Raw genomic sequence first — 12,401 nt, 5'->3', positions numbered from 1 at the left:
CATCTGCTGTTGTCAGTGTGCAGGCTATCCATTGACTCACAATAGCCTACATGTTTTGTTTTTTCATTTCAGTTTTAAAAAAACATTCAATGTTCAATTATTACCTGCTGACTAATGCAAATGACATTACATTAAAAAAAATTCACATGCACATGCGCTCAGTTTCTTTCAGATGGCGGTGTCTTTCTGCCATCTGTGAGGCTGCAATGATTACATTATCCCAAGCGATAGGTGGGCGATCTCCATCTGGAAGCCTTTGCATTTAAGGTGGCCGCCTTAGCAACACACGCCTGCCGCCTTCACTAAATATATAAAAAATATAAAATATAATATACACACACACACACACACACACACACAGGTAGGCCTATATGAGCGATGTCCGCCATGTTACTCCAGGCCTACTGTTTTCTCCGTTTCATTTCAAACCGTGACCAACGCCAGTCTCCCTTCTCTGCAGAACGCATACAAAATAATAATAAAAAACGTGCCATGAACGAAGTTTTTACAATCTTTAAATGCCGCAAATCCTCAAATTATGGCCGGATTATATTAATTACTTAGGCTGCACAAAGCACAGGGCAGGCTTAATCGAGTCAGGCCTTTATTTCTACATTTTATTGTGAGGCATGCGTTTCGTTTGGAGCGGCATACCAGCGGTAGGCTATCAAAAGCATAAGATTTTCGGTTTGGTTTGGAATTTAATTTACTTTTGGACAGCTCGATTATATTGCTAAATGTTGGGACTGATAGGCACTAAAATCTGGGGGGTATTTGAATGTTCACTATTACCTTTTGTGTTGCTGAAAGTGTCGGGATTTCCACCCACTGTGTTTATTGCGAGACAGGCAGTCATTCGTTCATTTGTTGAACGTGCGCTGTGCTGTAATGGAAACCTCATTGTGTAGCCAAGTAGGCCTAGCCTATGGTAGCCTAAATTGAGTTTATTTTTGACTTAGCATACTGTTATTATTTTTTTTATTGAATGCATAGGCTGGAATGCCTCGTGGCAACAAACAGCCTGCATGAAAATAAGCATAAATGGTCCGCACTTGTAAAAGAGTGCAATTAGGGCCTACCAAAGGGCCCTTGTTGTTTTGCACTTCAGTGTTGTATAGTTTGTATAGTGTTTGTTAAAATGGCACACATTAATTCACTGTTATTTGTATAGTGTTGTATATTTTGGCAACAACCCCATCCCCCCCCCCCCCAAACAGCAAACCCCACCCTACCACCTTGACTAACAAATTTTCTTTGGGAAACCCTGTGTAGCCTAGGTCCACTTTCAGACTCGTTGCTAATGGCGACATTTGACATTAGAAAGGTCTGCGCTCCTTAAGTGCCTTTTAGTTATGAAAATTACCATCAGTGACATACGGAAAATATAATGCTAACTGAAATAACTGATGAACAAGTAATAACTTTACAAGACAACATCAAACTATTAGGTCTAGGTGAATTCACAATCGCACTCAGTGGAGATTTTTTTATGAATTTGCGAGTGAACACTTGGCTCACCTCATCAAATCTTTCATTTAACCCACTGTTGAAGAAAAAATAGCATAAAGAGGCGCCACTATGCTTTGCCGGTCACACTCACTTGTCACTTCTCTCTTTATCTCACTCTCACATGAAATAGTTTTGTGGGAGATTCTAATACCCATGCTCCTGGGAGCTTTCGTTGGATGTCTGTTCGTTTTTGCGTCGTTTTAAGTAAAAAAATCGTACTGGCGTACTTTGATGTGAAAATGCATGGTTGCTACACCAAATGCGTACAGGTTGGCAGGTCTGCACATCCCACACTGCAATAAATGAAAAGGTAACAGTATACAACAAACAAAATAATTGACCTGAAAATAAGAGAAATGGGAAAAGAAACACTTGAATCCATGACCTGTACACCACAACATTTAAAAAAACAAAACAAGCAAACTCCTTACCGATCATGACAGCTCTGCCCTTGGGGTCCACAGCGAGGAACTGGCCTGGTACAATACGTCTGCAGCCACTCTTGCCAAAGGTCTCCTGATGGACCTTCTCGAACATGTTCTTGGACGGGTGATACTCCAGGATCACTATACGGCCTGAATCGCTGCCCACGACTATGTAGTCTGTTCAGAAAGCATAGGATATTTGATTACAGTCCTTACTAAACACTTCTGAAAGCAATAACATGGAGACTTCACCTCACTGTCAAATGATCTTGAAATGAGGGCACAAACCAAAACAAAGTCAATCAATTAATCTAAATAGGCTATACAAGGCTGGACACCGCAATTTGTTTGAGGCGTGTGACTACTGGTGCAGATGGGTACTGTAGAACATTTGAAACTAGGTGCCATACTATGTAAGGGATAATGTATAGAAGGCCGGTCATTATTGGGAAAATAAGTCCCGACAGGGCGAACCGGATCCCGATGCGCAGCGGAGTAATGTCACAGTAATGACCGGCCTTCTATACATTATCCCGCTTATACACGGCTACTTGCCAAAACGAAATAATAAACTCCCCACGATATGACTTTAGCCTACATAGCCTAGCCTATTTGTTACCGTTCATCATAGAATTTGCTGAGAAATAAATAGTTCGCAACAACACACGCGGAACTTGAATCAAACATTCTTTAGAACACAGCTGATCAACCATCTGCTTTCACTTTTGAATGAAGTTCCAGTCCTTGCGTAGTGATATGAAAGACCTGAATTTGAAGCACAAACTCCGTTGCCATTGACAGCGGTCATTATTTTTTTCAGAGTTCCTTTCCCAAGAAATAATGATCGCTAGAACTTTGAGAAATCCCATTCAAGTCAATGGAGCGTTCTACTTGCCTTGTGAAGAGCCATGTAATAAGATGAGTTAGGCTTCTGATTAGTCATAACTGGTATCACAATGGCATTCACCATTGTTCCCTTCCTCTTTCAGATGACAAAAATGTGATGAAATATTAAGTTACCCTAAGACTATACAGGTTCATAAGACAATAAAAAAAATCAGAAAATGATTCATCAGTGGAACTCTGCCTAAATGAAAAGCTTTTGATATGTGCAGGCTTTAGTTCAATTTATTTGATCTTTTGTTGTGTGATTTCTTCATGTTGCATTTGCTTGTTTGTACTTTGACTGAAGATGCAAATGAAAAGCATCACACACAAAAAGAAATATGTAGATGCATGGTCTGTGAGTATGTCAATTTAGAGGCCAGTCCAACTGTAAACAGTAGGAACTGGTATAAAACACAAATTTGCAACACACATTTCACACTCAAGCAAGCATAATTTCAAAGAATTTCTACTGTGCTGATGGCAGTTAAGGCCTACTGCTCAATAAATGCTGAGATCAGAGGTGTTTAAATTCTCTCCATGAACACAAGTCAGAGAAGAGACATGAAAACTCATCACTTCATCAGCACTCCATGAGTATGAATGCATGGAGATGTCACCTTAGTCCAAAGTACTCCCAAAGAATTTTTGTTTGAAATGATATATAACTCCATTTGGATGTCATAGTGGCATCATTCATTACCAGGTGTGGGATATTACTTTCTTATTTATTTGGCAGACGCTTTTATCCAAGTGACTTACACTTTGACCGCGACTTGAGCAAGTTAGGGTAAAGTGCCTTGCTCAAGGGTACGACAGTTAATAGAATAGAGTCTGGTGACTATTCTATTAACACGGGCACTAACTTTGAAATCATTGGTCCAGCCTTACCAATCACATCGATCAGAGATTCCTACTTCCTACTCCGCCTAAACTTTACAAACTGACAATAAACAGCATCATACATACATTCCTGCACTTTTCCAACTGCATTTTTTGACGTTTGCAGGTGTTGCTGCTTCTGTTTATCACAATACATTTCGGTTTCGTCTTCCCCTCTCCTCGCTGATTAGCTTGACATTTTTCTTGTCTGAGGGAAACGGTTATGAACTATGGTGTTCCAGACTAGGGCTGGTTCTCAAAGTCAAGGATGAGTCCTTCAAAGCTGCTTTTTCAAGGACATTACGTCATTGAATCTCGCCAAGCACTGTTCCGATGTCAAGGGTGCTTTAAAATTCTATCAAGTACGGAGAATTTTCGAGGATGCATCGATGGATCCTCTGCGTTCAAAAAACACCCACAATCATTTGCGTATGGACGAGGCAAATAAGAAATTCTCTGGCGGTGTGATTTTTTTTAAAAAGGAGGGAGATGGAGGATCAAAGAAGCACTATGTGTTTAAATAAGTATGATTTCCGTAGTGTTTTGTTAATGTCATCGTAACATTTGTTCAGGTATTTATATCAAGTTAATGTGCATGTTCATGAATGTGTTTTGATAATATTACTGTTGTTATCAATTTATCTGGGAGTACTTCGCCCAATGCAAAGTTTGTGCAGGCTTAACAGACCAGGCTACAGTTACTGTCGCCAATTATAACATTTACCATTGACACTAACATAATTATAAACTATGGATTGTGATATGTGAAGACCAAGTTGAGTGTGAAAATACTGTAGGCTACTCAAAAAAGTTTGTTTAGAGGAAAGTGCAGCTGCACAGTCAGGAGATGCCGACAGTACATCCTCCTCCTCCTATGAACTGACTGCCGTCAGTACACCCTTTCTAAATCCTCCTTCATGTCAACCCACATCTGGTAAAGCTGCACAATTTCCACCGCGTCCACAGTTCAAATGAAGCACGTAGCCGGAAACCATGCACGGATGACGTGCACTTCCACACTTGCTAGGCTGTTCCATTGCATGTGATCTTGACAGCTGGGGAAGGTACTGGGAAGGTGCGTAGCCTAGTCTCTCTAGCAGCCGACTCGCAAGAAAGCATTCTATCAAGGATACGCTCTTGACTTTGAGAAACAGTGAAGATCTGCCTGAAAGAAGATCTAGGTGGGCAGGGCCAGGATGCATGACGGTGACAGCCAGTAATCAAACACACAACTGTACTGGACACCTCATACTAATCCAGGTCCTTATCCATTACGCTACCACCACCCCAGAGGACGTTGTGATCTGCAATCTTTTTATCCTACAAACAGGTGAACTGGGACACAAAGGGTTTAGTACTTTCACAACCATTTCGGTTATTACAACACACACACACACCTTTAGTTCCTCCAGTGAGCCTGAAAGCCATGAGGGAGCGGATGATGCCAAACACCTCCATGGTGAGCAGCGTATGGACTTTCCCTGTGTTGGCATCTGGCCGCAGGAGTTCAATAATCTTTCCTCTTGAAACAACAATCTCCTGCGTCTTAGTTCCTATGTAGCACAACACATACATCTATTACCACAATGATTCAAAAGAACATTGAGACTGTTGGACATATAGCTAATAGAGACAGGTTTACAACCTGAAAAGTTTCCATGGATAGCATGACTGATCCCTGTGGCTCGCTGCAACGTCAAGTTGTAAAGAAACATGACGAATGTCTCCCCTCAGTCCTCTCTCTTGAAGTTGAGAAGCTACAGCAACACCTGATGCTGAATGAATGAAAACACAAAACAAGTTAGCTTAAGAAGTCACATAACCGTGCATGGGCATTTCCTCACAGTACATGGTAAAGATTGAAACAACTACAGGTAACTTAAGTGAACCGTAATGTCAGCTACTAGGTATCCAGGGACTAATCTCAGTAGAGGTTAAGAATAACAGAAAACACTTAGCCTATTTGGCTAGCACATAGATCATAATTTGAGTTAAAAGCAATACATCGAAGTCATGAAATGTAATGGAGCAAAGACCATGTAAAGCAGCAATGACATATCTTAGCAAAACGTACTATTATACAGTTTAATAATGCTCATCTAAAGTAGTATAATTTCGCAGTTTACTAGCTAACTAAGCTATCGGCTAACTTTTGATGTCTGGCTGGCTTAGCACAAGACAACATTGTCCATGAGATTAGGTTCTTCGTATTTTTTTTATATATGCAAAACATAAGCCCTTGATACAGTAATGCGACAATGCAATTCGTGGAAGTCTGAATAAGCACACAATTCATGGAAGCAGCAAAATAAAAGAAAAACGGTTAGCACACTAGCTAGCTAACTAGCCACCGGTTCATTCATAGTTGAAGTAGGAATAGTTACCCGCCAGTGAACACTTAAATCGGTCATCTACGATTTGCAATTTTAGAAATGATCTGATTACGTTGTATTTGTTATTATTTACTCGATGCACATAAATGCTTTACCCCTGTAGGAATCGGGATGTTGGAGATTTCAACTTGATTGCTGATTTATATTTACACCATACAGTAACATAGAATCTGCGTTTCAAACTTCCGAAACGCATGAACAACGATGTGGGGTCCTTTCAAATGAAGGATGACGTAGGGGACCATAGCTGTCCTATACTTTGCCGGCCGTCCTTTCAGCAATGTTCTTGTTAAACTTTTACTGTCTATGTGTTAAACTAAACTGGGAGAGGGTCAGACAAAGCCATTTTACCTTTATAATTTAAAATTTAGGGAATTATCAAACTTAATTATGAGATACAAAGTATCAGACATTTTTTGACTTAGGCCTACTGTCTTAAACTTTCGACCTTTGATCTTCTGACTTACATGATTTGGTTTGGGTATGATTTACAAATTGCATGCAGAACACCTTAATGCATTTATACACACTGCATGTAACATCATGAACCTAAAGTTCAGAATAATCAGAACCAGAATTATTCTTTATTGACCAAGTAGGCTATGTTAACGCACACATGAATTCTTCTACAGTTGTAAGTGTCTCTTTGTACAAAAATATGTATGCAAACCAAATGTACTAGACAACAGGGTCAAAATAAACAATGCACCTCTATCTGTTTTACTAACTCCTTCTGGTGACCCTCAGATGAATTGCTGAGCAGGGAAATTAAGCAGAGCACAGTGCCCCCATTGCCCATCTGATAGAGACAAACCTCATCCTTTGCTGTCAGTTAAAGCAGTCTATAGAGCTGTTATTTGCCACCTCTATACTAGAGGTGGCAAATAACAGCAGTATAATTCCTCAATTCACCTTGGATTCAACATATTTCACTGCATGCATATTGTAACATTATCACAGATAATAGGCACCTATCTATACCTGCTTGCATTTTCACTGAACAAAGCAATATATGTAAAGAAAAGGTGTATCACGTCTGTTGTTTATGCCTCAATCATTTAAATAATAACTGTGATGACGTTTCAATGTCAATGGTGCGCAGAGCTGCGCATGTGCCAATTATTTTGTCACCGGAAGTAAAGCACATGCGTAACCAAGATGCTGTGGAGACCTTGAAAACAACACACATGTGCACAAATTCTATTGTTTAACTATGGCAAGGAGGCTTATGTAAGTAAGGTTTTACCGACCGAGTGACTAGTGCTTCTGACTTTAAAAAATAAGGTTTGGTTGGAAAATCTGATTTACAACAGTTACAATTGAGCGTACAATTTCACTGCTTTGCTAACCTACTGGCTGCTGGCTAACGCTGTGTAGCAGTTCTTTGGCTGTGTGCTGTTTGACCGTTATGAATACCTGTAAAGACATGCGATTGCAAATGCATACTCATGTTAGCGTTTCTTCGTTGAAGTAGCCGATGTTCACTTTCTCCTTAAAAATAGTGCAGATTAGGTATTAGCCTGACTCTGTCGTGCCACCATAGAGTGCCACAGTGGTTTTGACATTTGACCCTTCATGAGTTAACCTCAATAGTAGGATCGTTGTGAGTCGTGAGTGTCTTTGTTTCTCAAATGATGACCACACATGAACTTGATTATTTTATAGCCTAACGTTAGCCTACATCTTAGACAGTGTTTTATCTACCAACTCAGAAAGCAACCACCTTCAGTCCCTTACAACTAACCCATAATATTTAGGCACATCCGTGTCTGTATATTGCAGAAATAATTGTCCCATTTGTTCAAATGTATATTACTGTGAAATCCTCTGTAAAAATATTGGCACGGTAAATTATCAGACACTTAATTTATGTACGAAGAACATGGTAAAAGCACTTAATCATCTGGCTGGCTTTTTTGTCCTGTGGTTCTTGTAGATACCCTCTCTACCAGTATGGGAACCCCCAGCTGAGGATCTTCCGCCCTAATTGGTTCCTCACTCTTGTCAGGCCTGGCAAGGAGCAGCCACCAGACACTGTTCAGTTCCGAGTGCCCTTGGAGTGAGTAATATAGTTATGTTGTCTATATTTGTAGTTTAATGTCTATATATTGTCTGTAAAGCTAGAGTGACACTATAAGCCAGAAACAAACACCCTGTGTGTATTAACTCACTTGGCCAAATAAAGATTCAGATTATGAGTTAGGGCTACTGCATGAACTAGAGAACTTTCAAAGCAGTATTTTGCAAGTTCTGGTCTTTACCTAAAAGGCATGCAGAACCTTGCAACCATCACCCAGAGCCTTATCGGCACTTTGAATTTTGAATTTCCCCTTGGGGATCAATAAAGTATCTATCTATCTATCTATCTATCTCTATCTATCTATCTATCTATCTACTTATAGAAGCTTGCTTACTAGGGTGGTCCTTATTTTTCAACTTTTGAAAGTTCATGCTCTCACCCCACCAATATGTTTGAATAAATAAAAAAAATAATTGGGCAAAATTTTATCAATATCGATCAATATTTAGAGGTTGCTCAAGACCTTTGAAGTTTAACACATACTGTGCAGTATGCATATTTAGGATTTTTTGCGTATTATGTGATACATTGTGCTAGCATGTATAATTGTTTAATAATATATGCTTATGGCAGCAATGGACTTATTTGCCAATGCAGTCAATGACAATGTGTATTGATTATTGGTGACCACATTGAAATGGGAATTCCATATTGTCCATGCAAATTTGCAATGCTGATTTGCTGATCTCATCTGCTGATTCCGGTATTTCCCAATAATATGCTGTTGTGAGCAATTCATAGCAACTCCTGTTTTAGTTGTGATATGTCTTTCAAAGCATCAATGTGAATGAAGCACAATAGACAATATACACTGAGACAATGGCTGAAGCAACACAAAGCAAATTTGCTATATGGTTACTTGGATCAGAAGAGACTGAAATAACTGGAACAAAGTTACCCTCCAAGAAGCAGGTTTTATGTTTGTTGTAATATCACCATAAAACATTGAAAAAAAAACTTAATGAAAGTGCAACAGGATCAAAGAAGTCTTGGTATTCTAGGACAAGGCTAGGATTCATGTTCGTCCCCAACATCATGCCATAAAACAACTGGAAACACTTCACGACAAGTGGCAGAAGAAAAACACCAAGATAACTTCTGAGACTCAGCAGTGCAATGTAGAGGCCTTCGTAGACCAGTTGGGAGACCTGTTTGATATTGCACATCAAGATGCACTCATTCTTCTCAAGAATCCAGAAGATAGAGACTTTCTTCTGGCCCAAAGAGAAAAAGGACGTCCTGGGTGTACAACTGTGCAATATGATGATACAATTTAAGTCTCTCACTTTGACCTTTGGCCTTGGACACTGCCTGGATTTGCTCCTTGTTATTTTAATTCAATGATCAAGATATACATCCCCAACCGCACACTGCGGTCTTCTGATGAGCGTCTGTTGTGTCGACCAGTCATAAATGCTAGGTCAAATTCAAGACTCTTTTCCTCAGTGGTTCCATGTTGGTGGAATGAGTTGCCCAGTGCTCTCCGTTCCTGTGATAGTTTTGGGTCATTTAAGAGAGGCACTTAGGGCATTAAGCGCTTCTTATGCGTTATGGTTTGTAAAATATTGTTTTATTTCCATTAGGCTATTGATTAATTTGACATTGTTGTTTATTATTGATATTCTCTTTAACCCATTCGCGCTGGATGCTGCATGACGCAACATTGACCCTCCCGCTGGATGCTGCGTAGCGCAACATTGACCCTCCCGCTGGATGCTGCGTAGCGCAGCATGCTTTTTATTTCATGTTTCTAGGTGCTACAGAGGCTTAGATATTACATTTTGGTAGACGTTGACAATTTTTAGTATGTTTTCAGAAAACATTGACATTGTTTATTATTGCTATTCACCTTATTATAGTCTGACCAACAAATAATATTGCATTTTATTTTGTTGTGCGTTCTTATAAGGTACAATTTCTGTAAAAATGAGCGATTCTGGAAATATTCAAAGGCTTTGAGCTACCTCTAGATATTGTAGGAACAATTTAAAATTTTGCACAGTGTGTTTTTATTGATATCCTAACACATTTAGGGGGTGAGAGTTGAACATTTCCCCAGTTGAACATTTTTTACCCCATATAAGGACCACCCTATTGCTTACATGCTAACTGGTGTGTTTTGTTGTGTTTTTTTCTGTTTTTGCATTGTGTTCCAGCATTAAACACAGAACTGCTTAGTGCATGTCCTAGATATACTACATAAACTTCTAAGTGTATGGGAGTAAGTCCTAATTGACATACATCAATGGCCCTCTTCAAGCTGCAGTGTACCTTTTTCACCACTTGATGGCAGGAGAGCCTCACAAGTCTAAATTATCAAGACATTTCAGTTTCTGGGGAGCCAGAGCAGTTTTAGACAAATTGTCAGTCTGTCACTGTGTTTGAGAGAGAGAAAAGTGAAAACGCCTACACCACCATGTCTAATTAACTCTTAACTCCAATGATCCGATTGACTGCATATCTTGTTCTTTATTATTTGTGTTTATTGGATACTTCTAGTGTGTTCCTGTCAGCCTCAGCACCTGATTCACACCTGATATGAACTCTTTGATGTTTCATGTGTGATTGATAGGTTCGTTTATCCTCCAGAATGTTGTTTACCCCCCTTGCTGGAACAGCGATCCCAGCCATGGCAGGCCTGGCCTATGAGTGGTGGGAGTTATTGATGACGCTCGCTCACCTGTCACCAAAATAGAGCCATAATTATGGTGCTGGGTGGCGTAATCTGAACCAGGCAGTGGGGCCGTTAATGAGCACGGTAATGGAGCCCGCCACACAAGGTGGGCTTTGTTTGCTGCCCTACCTGAAGGCCAACATCAGACAGGGTGACGCTGGTTATCCACGACGATGTGATCATTATGTTCACGCGCGTTGAATGGAAAACACAAACATGCGCATTCTCATCTGCTCCCATAGTGTTGCATTGGAGTTGAACAAGGTGTTGTTACAGCTTTGAACAGGGTTGTGTGTTTACAGTGTTTCCCACAGAACTGAGTTCTATTTGTGGGGGTAGGTTTGCAGAATTAAGTTGAATTCAACAGTTTTTAACAAATTAGCGTAGCGTGGTTATGATTAACCAGATTTAAGCACAATTTAGTACAACCTTGAAAATCATTGTGTGGTGGTCAATGTTGATATTGTGGTGGGCCGCCACAAATAAGTCAATGTATGGGAAACACTGGTTTAATAGAAAGTAACTTTCCTTCTTTCTCCTCATGCTTTGTTCCTTGTTTTTATTGTTTAGGGACCATTGCATAGACTCATTTCACATGGGTGCAAATGGCCTGAATGGCTTAACTGATTTTCTTCGGCATCTCCACGGCTTTATCTTGGTGGCGCTGAAAACACACACGCACACACACCACTGCTGATGCAGTTTTTGAGGTCACACTTGGGTTGTTTCATAAGTGCCTCCATCCTTCACTGGCTGTAGTGGCACTTACATACCGTATATGCACACAAACAGCATTGGGCATCACCCTAGGGCAGTGTTTCCCAAAGACTGGGTCGCGACTCACAGGTGGATCGCAGGAGATTTTATTTGGGTCGCCAGCACAATTTATGTTGTCTAATAGGCCTAACTTATACAATTTAGCCAGGAAAGCTATCAGTTTTCTATTAGGATATAGTTTGTTTACCACAGTCACGGCCCTCTGTGCAATTTTGCATTTATAGCTCTGAAATTGGGGGGCGAACGCGTCACAGAGGGGACAGCGTGGACATCTCACTCGCAATATGAAACATTTCTGTGGGGCGCCTGCGGCTTCGCAGTTGCAAAATGCATGGGGACATGAATCGGCCTATTTGCACGAACATTAACGGAAACCAGCTCTTCAACCGATTAAAATCAACTAAAGCAGACATCCGGACATGGCAATTCAATTTGCGTCATAGGCTGTAGATAGTTTCGATTGTCTTTAAAGTTAATAGCAACCTCATCACATTCCTTATTATTTCGGATTTAAAACGCCCAACAGTGTATTATATTAGGTAGGCTACAATTTAAATGGACATTTTAAACGCTATTATTTCCTCTCGTTTTCCACCTCGCAAACTCTACTAGGCAGTAAAGGCGCATTATCGCGCCTATCGCGCAAAAGCCATTGTTCTGGTATTCATGTCACATTCTTACAACATAGCTTGTCACAACATCAATACACAGCCTTGGTATACGTCTACAAACAAACGTTTAACTCCAGAGGGAAATGTGGATTCAACTTTCCAAAT

At 40.2% G+C, this 12,401-nt stretch overlaps 2 protein-coding genes and 1 non-coding gene across 4 annotated transcripts in view; 1 reads left to right on the top strand and 2 right to left on the bottom strand.

Annotated features, from left to right (window-relative positions):
* Nucleotides 1-6,299, bottom strand: part of LOC143106759 (splicing factor 3B subunit 3) — a 29,364-nt gene extending 23,065 nt beyond the window's left edge. The window contains exons 1-4 of one of the 2 annotated variants that reach the window (XM_076271231.1): nucleotides 6,190-6,299; nucleotides 5,347-5,476; nucleotides 5,099-5,254; nucleotides 1,941-2,111 (exon numbers count right to left, since the gene is read on the bottom strand). In XM_076271231.1, coding sequence (XP_076127346.1) covers nucleotides 1,941-2,111; nucleotides 5,099-5,254; nucleotides 5,347-5,416 — 397 coding nt within the window. In that variant the 5' untranslated portion in view covers nucleotides 5,417-5,476; nucleotides 6,190-6,299. The other variant, XM_076271236.1, reaches the window with a different exon arrangement.
* On the bottom strand, nucleotides 3,330-3,407 carry LOC143110399 (small nucleolar RNA SNORD111). The gene has a single exon (XR_012984143.1). It is a non-coding gene; the product is annotated as a small nucleolar RNA SNORD111 (small nucleolar RNA).
* A 923-nt stretch (nucleotides 6,300-7,222) lies between the features above and the next one.
* mrpl23 (mitochondrial ribosomal protein L23) overlaps nucleotides 7,223-12,401 on the top strand; it is a 38,138-nt gene continuing 32,959 nt past the window's right edge. Inside the window, exons 1-2 of the mRNA XM_076271249.1 lie at nucleotides 7,223-7,324; nucleotides 8,031-8,153. Coding sequence (XP_076127364.1) covers nucleotides 7,308-7,324; nucleotides 8,031-8,153 — 140 coding nt within the window. The 5' untranslated portion in view covers nucleotides 7,223-7,307. The remainder of the gene's footprint in view (nucleotides 7,325-8,030; nucleotides 8,154-12,401) is intronic.

This window comes from Alosa pseudoharengus, unplaced genomic scaffold, assembly GCF_046254945.1.
Source record: "Alosa pseudoharengus isolate Yale_2024_CS ecotype anadromous, Long Island Sound unplaced genomic scaffold, YU_APseudo_1.1 YU_APseudo_1.1_scf_10, whole genome shotgun sequence".
In the NCBI taxonomy this organism is placed as follows: Eukaryota; Metazoa; Chordata; class Actinopteri; order Clupeiformes; family Clupeidae; genus Alosa; species Alosa pseudoharengus.
Note: the sequence above shows the minus strand (reverse complement) of the source record. Positions and strands in the feature narration are given on the sequence as shown.